The 10,042-nt window shown below is 47.8% G+C and overlaps 1 protein-coding gene across 4 annotated transcripts in view; it reads left to right on the top strand.

The window, feature by feature from the left end:
- Positions 1–4,149: 4,149 nt before the first annotated feature.
- Positions 4,150–10,042, top strand: part of NOL4 (nucleolar protein 4) — a 236,212-nt gene continuing 230,319 nt past the window's right edge. For 2 of the 4 annotated variants that reach the window (XM_080685156.1, XM_080685155.1), the window contains exon 1: positions 5,860–6,503. In XM_080685156.1, coding sequence (XP_080541282.1) covers positions 6,243–6,503 — 261 coding nt within the window. In that variant the 5' untranslated portion in view covers positions 5,860–6,242. Of the gene's footprint in view, positions 5,593–5,859; positions 6,504–7,211; positions 7,431–10,042 lie in introns of those variants that run through there. The other 2 variants (XM_080685158.1, XM_080685157.1) reach the window with 2 other exon arrangements.

Below are 10,042 nucleotides of genomic sequence, written 5' to 3'. Positions count from 1 at the left end.
CTCAACTCAGCAGACAAAGTCATTATTTGGTGCCTTCAATGACAGGATCTCTCAAAGGCCATCCTCAAATTTTAGATTCCTGTTTTAACATGCCTCCCGGTCTTGGTCTAATCTAGAATAAATCTAACCCGAGCTTTCAATCTTCCCTTTAAAAACTTTAAATGATTTTAAAGCCACATAAATTTTGGAACGCACTAAAAGTTTATGTCTCATCAAGGACTGACCCGAATGCCTTTGCTCTGCTTCTTGGGCTTTCCCATGATCAGTGTTATACCAATAGAACCCAACTTCGGTCATCCAGTGCATGACATTCTCTTTTAGTCATAGGGTGTACCTGTGTTCAAACCAATATCAAAAGATGGAGGCTTGCTCTTTTGAGGGATGGGGGAATGTGGGTAGAAGTGATGTCATTCATTCCTATGGTTTTAAAGTCACTGTATTTATAACTCCAGTCCAGACGTTTTTTGTAGTTCTTGCTTCTATATTCAAATGCCTACATGAACAATTCTCCCAGTATTTCAAATTTAACTTTTCTGAAATTAAATTACTTCTTCCTGCCTCTCCTCCCAACCTGCTTCTACTCCTAACTCAGCCTCCAACTCCCAATTTGTTTCTCTCCCATACTCACCTCTCTAAGTCAATGGCCTTACTAGCCAGACTACTGGAGCTATGAGACACACAGTCATCCTTGACCCACACTTTTCCCTCCCCTGCCACTTGCAATCCCCTGCCTTTTTCTATATTTAAAACATATCTTCAACCCATCATTTCTCTTCTTTTACTCCAACCATCACTTTCTAATCCATCACCACAGTACTTCACCTAAGCTGCCAGGACCACTTCACGCTTCCTAACGGGTCTTCTTGCTTCCATGCTGGCCCCGTTGCCATCCTTCACCTCAGAGTGGAGTGAAACTTATAAAAATGCATTTCATATCATATAATGCTCCTGCTTAAAACCCTTTATTGATTTTCCGCTGGATCAATTATAAAATGCAAAGTTCTTATCATGGAGAGCATGTCCTCCAAGATCTGGCCACAGGGGACTATGCAGACTCATACCCTACGTCTCTTTCAAGCTCAGTAAGGGACAGGGGCCCTGGCCTTGCTTTCCTTCCTCAAATATGCCAAGAGCTCTTCCCTTCAGTCCTCTGTGCTGTGACTATCATTCCCCTTCCTGGGTCTTTTTCTGATTGACCCTTTGCCATCCTTTAAGTCCCAAGATAAATGTTACCCATTTAGAGAGAACAACACTTACCTTATCTCAAGCACCAGTTATTTTCTTGCTTATGTTTTCTGTAGAAAAAATGTAGTTACTTTAGATGAGGAGCATCTATCTACCTATCTATATCTATATCTATATCTATATCTATATCTATATCTATATCTATATCTATATCTATTATTGACTACTTTCATTCTAGAGCCTACCAGAATAATTGGTACTCAGTAAATATTTGTTGAATGAAAGCATAATTATATAAATGGATGAAGACTTATTTATTCTTTAAACACTTACTTTATAATTACAGATTATATGTTGTTTGTACTGCAACATTTTGTTGATGAATATGTGGTGTTGGGTGAATATTTGTGATTGACAGTAAAAGGTAAGATTTTCAGATTTTAAAAATGTCATAAAATCACCTTAAGTTGGGAGATATTTTATTTTTATTAGAAAATCATATTGATTGTACCTCAACATTTGAATTATCTTTAATGAAAATATAATTCCTGCCTGGCCAGGGTGCTCAGTGGTTGAGCATCAACCTATGAACCAAGAGGTCATGGTTCGATTCCCAGTCAGGGCACATGCCTGGGTAGCGGGCTCCGGGCTCCATCCTCAGTAGGAGGCATGCAGGAGGCAATCAATGATTCTCTGTCATCATTGATGTTTCTACCTCTCTCTCCCTCTCCCTTCCTCTCTGAAATCAATAAAAAATATACTTAAAATACAGTTCTCTGATATAACAATTCTGACTTCCTCCCCCTGTAAGTAGCCGACAGGACCCTGGGCCAGGGGTAGTCGTTTGTATTCGATATGAGGATGAAGTCACTTTTTGGAGAGAGATGCTCTGTAGAGAGCAATTCTGAAGTCATCTTCTTGGGAAATGCAACGTTAAGTTCCAGTAGCCTGTTTACATGAAGCATAACGGAGCTGATGAATGGCTCAGGGTGACCCTCCAGGTGGGGCTGGGAAGTCCTGACTCCAGAGGAGTTAAAAGTAAAGGAGGGAAATAAATCCAAAGCTGCTGAAACGGATATTAGATTTGTCAGATGCACATGCTCTTGGTCAGGGTGGGGACTATACGGCTCATGGACCGTATTAGGCCTTTGAAATCATTTGGTCTGGCCCTGCCAAGGCATAATGGGTGAGTTAGTAAAATATTTGACCAAACATAGCAGGCTAATGTTTAAGTTTATAATTTCGTATGGCCTGTGAATGATGTTGTAAATATCCGAATGGCCCCGGGCAGGAAAAAGGTCCCCACCCCTGCTAGTGGAGAAAGATGCGGACAGCCTAGACAAGCCATAGTGAGTATAAGTATAGGCCAGAGTACATGTTGGTTCCACCATGCATAAGAGAATCCACATGGCTCTAACGGCTGTGCCCATGCAGTTCTAGGGCTCTTCATGCCTTCGGTCCAATGTGAATGTTATTTCAATAATTCACTGTTCATCCGTTTCTTCTAAAAAGAATGCATCTTGTATGACTTTTAATTTTGTGGGCTTTTCTTTTTGCTTGTATACCAAATTTAGTTAATACAGCTGAGAGTTAATCACACATTAACTTGTATTCTGTGAATTCTTATGTCTAAAGAGCTCTAATTTCTGTGCCTTAGAGTATCAAGTAGAGTCATAAATCCAATGAACTTGTGTGTGTGGTGAGGCCGGGTATTTTCTTAAGATCAACTTCATCCAAACTCTACCCAGCAAAAGTCAAAGGGATAGCCAAGGATTATGCCTGCCTGCTGCTTCTCTCTCTTTCCCCTCCCTTTACTGTATTAGCTAACTCAAAAGATATTTACTAAGCACTTATTATATGCATTTTTCATTGTGCTGCAGTAACTGAGGAAAAAAACAACAAAACTCTCAGGGGTCTTCCATTCCAGATTCTATGTGACTAATGAAACTATAAATATAGTACAAGGGGGATATACTCCTTATAATCTAAAACAATGTCTTATAAACTATTGGTTGCCAGTCATCTTTTGTTGAATCATAAAATAAATGTACTGGGTTGGGACCACACTTTCATCAGGGTAATAATAATAAATGGGAACAAATGGCAAATCTCAGTGTGTATTGCATGTAAGAAAGTATTTTTTTCATAACCTTTTTGGAGGACAAATGTGCTTATATGCTGTATGTCCATTAAGTGCATGTCTCACTATGAGCAAGGTTCAAAATGTTTGACAGTATGCAGGAGTTTAAAGACATGGTTTTAACGTGAGTAGCCAAGGAAGGCAGGCTTCATGGGTCTGAACGTACTTGGCTAAGACTTAGAGGAGATGACTTTTCAGACAAAACGCTACCGAAAGGAATTTGGAAACCGCGAGTTAAGTTTAGATAACCATAAGAGAAAGTACACTTTACGGAACCACGGCGTACTCTTGAATGAATGGCCACCCTAGGACTAACTCTACTTCCAGAATCTGGTAGGAACCACGGAACCGCATACAATCAATAAAGTCTAGATCTCCCCGCTTGGACGCATTCTCCACCTCTGATGCCACAAGGAGAACTTTTAGCAGAGTTGTTCTTGTGAGGTACACCACACTGAGGTGATGCAAAAGAGCCTTCTGTTCAACTGCTTGTTCCAAATATTTATGTATTTAAGGAACTACATTCTTAAAAGGCCTACAGGTAAATACCCGTCAATACGTTCACAGTGACTCCCCCGCACACTTGGATTAGATTATTAGATACAATTGTGTCTTCTAGCCCACGTGTACTCTCTGAACTCTATTGGTCTACTATTTATTGGGGGGAATTCAAGGACTCAGGACAACGGATTTATCTTAACATTTTAATATGGACACAAAAGGAGGAAATAAGAAGAATAAAAGCATTCAGGGTGGCCTCCAGAGAAGAGGAACTGTTGTTGCAGGAGTCTTGCGAGTTAATGAGAATTCACCCGGGACTCCAGAGGGGCGCGGGGGGAGGGGGGGGGCGGGTGGTGGTGGATAAAAACTCTTCCTTTGCAGCTGGCCCTCTCCCTCATTTGTTGCTCCAATAAGCAGTAATTAGGTCCTGAGCTAATGGTGTCAGCTGATCTGCCGTTTTTAGGCTAGACCCAGAGGAATCTCCATGGAAACCCTGCTGGAGTCGTCCCCCCACCTGGATGCCGAGTGCTCCTTTCCGCCACCTGGCTGCCGCCGGGCCGTGCTGCCTCCGCCCGCCGCTAACCTGCAGCCTGCAGCATGCGCACTGCCCCCGGGATCCCTAAATGGGACAATTCTGCCCGTGACGTCAGCGCCCAGCCGTCTCCACAGAAACTTTTGTCCCGTTGACCAATCAGCGAGCTTGGAAAGGGCCGGGGGTGCGGGGGGGAGGGGAGGGGAGTGGGAGGGGTGGGGGTGAGGAGAGAGGCGAGAGGTTTAGTGTGTGTGGAGCTGCTCGCGCTCTGCCCGGGCTGTCAGCCCCGGCTCCCGCCACCGCGAGACCTTCCCAGGGACGCGCGCCCCCCCGCGCCCCGCACCCCCGCGCTCCCACGCTCCCACGCACGCACACACTCGGTCTGGCCGAGCAGGAGCTACTGACCATCTTGCGAGCGCCGGGACCGGCTGCGGCGCAGTGGGTACAAACACGGCGTTCCCACTCGGGGCTTTCGTTCCGGACGCGACGACCGGGGGCGAAGGTGGGCTAGGACGCGCGCGGGCACCGGCCGGGCCGCCCGCCTGGCACAGCCGCCTCCCGGGACGGGCGCGGGCCTCCGCCGGGAGTAGAATAAAGAGGAGCGGCCGCGATCGCAGAGCGCGGAGGAGGGGAACTCCCCTATTCCCGGCCCTTTAACAGGCGATGGAGATCCTGAATGGAGGAGCCACTGACTTCATCTGCTTGAGAAAACCGTGCCCAGGAACTCCTATTTGGCTACTCGGAGCGGTGGAGGGGTGTCCATGACGTGGCGGAGGGAAAACAGACGCCCGAAACCTCCTGTGGGAACTGCAAACTGTAACCAAGCAAGGGAAACATGATTTCTCGGTAGATTTCATTTTCATGCACAGCGTCTTAAGCATCTGTGTCATAAACGTCCTTCTGTGTCCGTGCCCAGTTCCGCAGGAACCGCGGGCGTCCTGTCTGAGGACCCAGCACGCTCGGGGCGCCCTGCCTCCACCCAGCGGCCTGCCTTCGTCTGCCCGCATCTCCCCGAAGCGGAGACCCGTTTGGGGTACCACGCTCCCTCCTATGGAACTATGGCCACATCTCCATGAACGCTTTTGCTAATTCTGGGACTTACCTCCTGGAACCTACATGGGGGGCTGGCATTTAGCCTACATGCCTCTAAAGAAACGGTATTTTAAGCCGTTTCAAAAATACCTTTTCAAAATGTCCTGTGTAGCAAGATTTGATAGGCTTAACCACCCGACAGGTAAGAACTTTCTCTCTTTCTAGGCTCTCGGCGCCCCACGCAGGGGAGGCCGAGGCGGAACCGGACCCCGGAGGAAGGGAAGCCGCGGGCCGGGGGCTCCGAGCTCCGAGGCGCTAGGCCGGGCGGCTGTTTCCCGGAGAGGCGCAGCCCTCCTCCCGGCCCGCGGGGCCCACGGCTTCAGGGGCGCACGCGGGGGGCGGCGCTGCGCTCACCTGCCCTGCCCAGGACACGGCCCAGGCGCGCGGCGAGGCGAGGCGAGGCGAGGCGGGACCACCTGAAGTCAATATTGGGATTTGTAATCAACCAAGGAATGGGATTTTAATTATTCAGAACCCAGCTCCTCCGGCTCGGTGCTGGTGGGATGGTCCTAGTCACACAATTTTAGACCCATCGCGGAGGAGGAGCGCGTCCGAGCGAGCCATCGCTGCCATCACCCACGGACCGGAGACTCGGCCGCACAGGGCACTGATTGCGGGTGCCTGACCGGACCCTCGTCCCGTCCCCATTCCCGCCCCCACCCGACACGGGCTCCGGCGGCGGCCGGGACCTCGTGTCCCCGCATCGTGGCGGGGGCTGCGTTTTTCATGAGCCCGGGGTGAACAGGTGCGAAGCGCGCGGGGAGCCTCGGGCGGCCGCCCGGCGCGGGGAGCATGGAGAGCGAGCGCGACATGTACCGCCAGTTCCAGGACTGGTGCCTCCGGACTTACGGGGACTCGGGCAAGACCAAGACGGTGACCCGTAAAAAATACGAGCGGATCGTGCAGCTCCTCCACGGCTCCGAGTCCAGCTCCACGGACAACGCGAAATTTAAATTCTGGGTGAAGTCCAAGGGCTTCCAGCTGGGCCAGCCCGAGGAGGTCCGCGCGGGCGGCGGCGCCAAGCCAGTGCTGTACGTGCCGGTCAAGACCACGGTGAGTGCCGCGCCTGCCTGCGGTTTGTCTGCGGCGGCCCTGCGGGGGGGAGAGCGGGGGAGGGGGAGCCGGGAGCCGCCGTTGGCGCGTGTGCCCCCTCCCTGCGCCACCCCCTCCCCACGTCGCCCCCACTCTCATCAGCCAGGCGGGGTCCCCCCGCCTCGGAGGCTTTGTGGTCCTTTATTTTCCAGCGGCAGCGCCGCTCCGAGCCCGCCGCCCCTCGCGTGCGCCCCCGGCCGCGGGACGCGCTGCCGGAGCCTCCTGCCCCGGGGTCGGGCGGCGTCCCGCGCCCGGGTGCCGGGGCCATTGTCCCAGGTCCTGCCGGGCGCCTGGCGCGTGTCCGCCTTCGCCGGCGCGCGTGCAGGCCGCGCTGGAACCCCAGCCGCGCGCTCTCAGAACAGACGGTTTTGATCGATAGGCTCCCGTGTCTCCTTATTGGTACAAAGACCGAATGTGGCGCTAGTCGTGAATGCGGGGCCCCCTCCCCGACACGGCCAGGTTTCATTGTCACACAGCCGCCTGGGAGACGCGCGGCTGTCCGAGCGCCTCGGTTGCTCCCCGAGAGCCCGGCTGGACTATGTAGATGGGAGATGCGGTTCTGGAACCACTCCTCCCCGCCCCCATTCCCTTCCTCGCGTCCCCCTTCCACAAATAAAGGCGCAGCTACACGGTGAACCACAAAGAGAGATGGGTTGGGGCGCAAGCAAATGGGGCTGGTGTTTGTTTCTCCTCCGGGGATGGCACTAGCCTCATGGCCACGCAGCGCGGAGCCGGGGCGCTGCCAGGTGCTGGCGCTGGGCGCCCAGTGTATCCGCCTGGCCGGGCGGCCGGGAGCGGCGGCGGCAGCAGCAATTTCCTTTGAGAGAAGATGGGGACAAGTAGGATTTCAGATCAGATCCCTGAGACCTCTTTCTCCATCGCGCCACGGTGGGTACCGGCCTGCAGGAGGGTGGGGGCGGGTATCTGGCATCCTTTGCGTTTTGCCAGGCTTGGGGGTTGCTGGAGCGTTTGCTGCGTTTGCTGTTTCCCTCCCTCCCTCCCCACTGGCAACGGTTTCCGTGCAGTATTCCTGGAGGATGCTGGAAAGGAGGGGTGTGGAGAGCCATTCTTCTGTCTCAAACGGGCTATATTAAATTGGGAATATGCATACGAAAGGTTTTGCAAAGGGTTCTTGGGAGGATTCTCTCAGGTTTGGAAAACTATTTATGGCTTCCCGAGGTTAGGTGTAGTTGTTTGAAGGAAGTATATTTCTTTTGGAATTTATATGAGAAGTGGAAATAAAGGTGAAGTGAAACACATAAAAGTTCTGCTGTGTGTTTTTTTAATGTTAGTGTTGGAAGTTTCTAGGAAGTAATTTATAAATGCAGCTTTCTTTAACTTGGGGCGTTGCTAAAGAAAATGCTGAGATTACTGTCTCGTTTTACTAAATAATGAGGGTGAGATGGCCATGGATTAAAACTGAGGTTTATTTACATCTGGATGAGCCCGGAAGTCTGTTGTAGCCAATGAAGTGTTTTGATTCATTTGTATTAGGAGTAGCATTAAGAACCCGATTTAAAAAAAAAACACACCACAAATTATTGTTAGACAAAATTGGAATTCAGAGCATCAGACTGTATTTTCCTTTGGGCAATATTGAGGTAATTAAATGAATAAAATAATGGTTTAAGATCTATTTACCTAAGTATGATTTAATAATATTGTGTATGTTTTTTAAAACATCGCTAGCTGGGAAGTTTGTTTCTCATTCTTTTCATGTTACCTCCTGATAGCTTCATCTGGCCCAGTAAGTTTATACTTGCATAAATTTGGTTATATCCACTGTGTATAAAACAATTAAAAATTCTAAATAATAGAAATTCTGTAATAGTTACTGAGGCACTGAGATAAACATGGATGCCAGTAATTCAAACCAGCATTCTTATACTCAGATACACACATTTTCATTCGAAAATTAATGCAGAGTTGTTAAACAATTACTGCTAATACACCTAATATAGCACAACAACTCCTGGGTTATGAATAAAGAAACACTTTTCTTTTTCTTTTTAGTAAAGATTCCACATATTTATGGGAGAAAATGTAATCCATCAATTCATATTCTTAGTTAACAGTTTCCATGGAGTATTTAAAAGCCCTGCTCTTCATTCAAGCCTATTTTGATATGTTGAAGAGGTGTTTAATTCATGCACTCTTCTATTGCTCTTTATGAAATTTTTATGCTGCTCCAGACATAGAATTATAGGCTCCTCCTTCTCTGAGAGACAGCCAATCATCATTTCAACAAGTTAAAAAAAAATGATCCCTTTTTAGCCAGTGTTTCCCCACATCTCAAATTATTTCTTCCTTAGAAATACCTTGACTTTTTTTTTTTTAATAGCCGGAGTGCAATCACCAGAGAATCAGAAACCATGTTTACTTTTCCTTCAAAGGCATACATGGGTTGAAGTAAAATGCTGTATTTTAATAGTATTTTCAAGTAGACTGAGAATCATTCCAGCTACGTGAAGCTGGCTTGCTGTCAGTGAGAGAGATTTGCACCTGAGGTTGCTGTTGATAATTAGACATCATTACTACTGAGAAAAGGGAGAGAGAGAAGGGGAGAGGACAGGCTGTGGCTAATTAACTACTTGTGTTTAATGAAAGAAAGGGAGACGGATAGCAACTGGGAGGTTGGTTGGAGGGAGCAGACACACCCTACACAGTTAATTGAAACAATATCTTTCAATCCGAAAGAAGCTAGGTTCTACCTCTTATTTTCCCCAAAGAATATAGATGTCGCTTTGAGGATATGCTTTCTCCTAAAGCCCCAATTCAACCGATGGTAAAATCAAGCAAGTGTCAACTGGCTTAAAACAAAAAATACGTAGAATACTGGAAAAGATAAAAATACCCTTTAATATTTGTCCTGGCCATGGCTAATGCTGAGAGGACATATCTCTCACTGTTTAGATTACTTTGTGGCTGAGGAGATACTGATTGGTCACCAAGCAACAGCATCCTGCAACTCAGCCATTTTAGGCCTCGGTGGGACCTGTTTGCGTGTGCACGCAGGCGCACACGTGTACACACACACACACACACACACACACAGCTTGTGGAGCATGGCATCTAGGTTTTTCTCCATACTACCACTTTTATTTTTACATGTCCTTTCACTAAAGGTGTCAGAAATTCAGAAGAATGGCATGATGAATAACTTATAATAGTTCTGTAAAAGATATACAAAGTTTCTGACACTGGTTACAAAAAATGTTTAATCAGTGATCATTTTAAATTAGCATTACTATGGTTATCTAGTTTACAAATTTGAGAGTTCTAGTTTAGTTTGTTTTTAGCAGCTTTTCACCTTGATTGACTTTTTTTTTTTTCTGGCAGCAATTAGTTGAAGCGACACAACTTACAATTTAAACTACCAAAACACATTATACCACTTGATATTATGAAAAGTAAATTTGGAAAATAACCAGAAAATTCATTAAGGCTTTCCATTAGTCGTGTGACTCATGCATTATTGTGTATTTGTAAAAAGCCCCCTA

The sequence above is a fragment of the Plecotus auritus genome (genome assembly GCF_963455305.1).
Source record: "Plecotus auritus genome assembly, chromosome: 8".
NCBI classification, from domain to species: Eukaryota; Metazoa; Chordata; class Mammalia; order Chiroptera; family Vespertilionidae; genus Plecotus; species Plecotus auritus.
The sequence above is the reverse complement of the archived record's forward strand: the minus strand, read 5'-3'. Positions and strand labels throughout refer to the sequence as shown.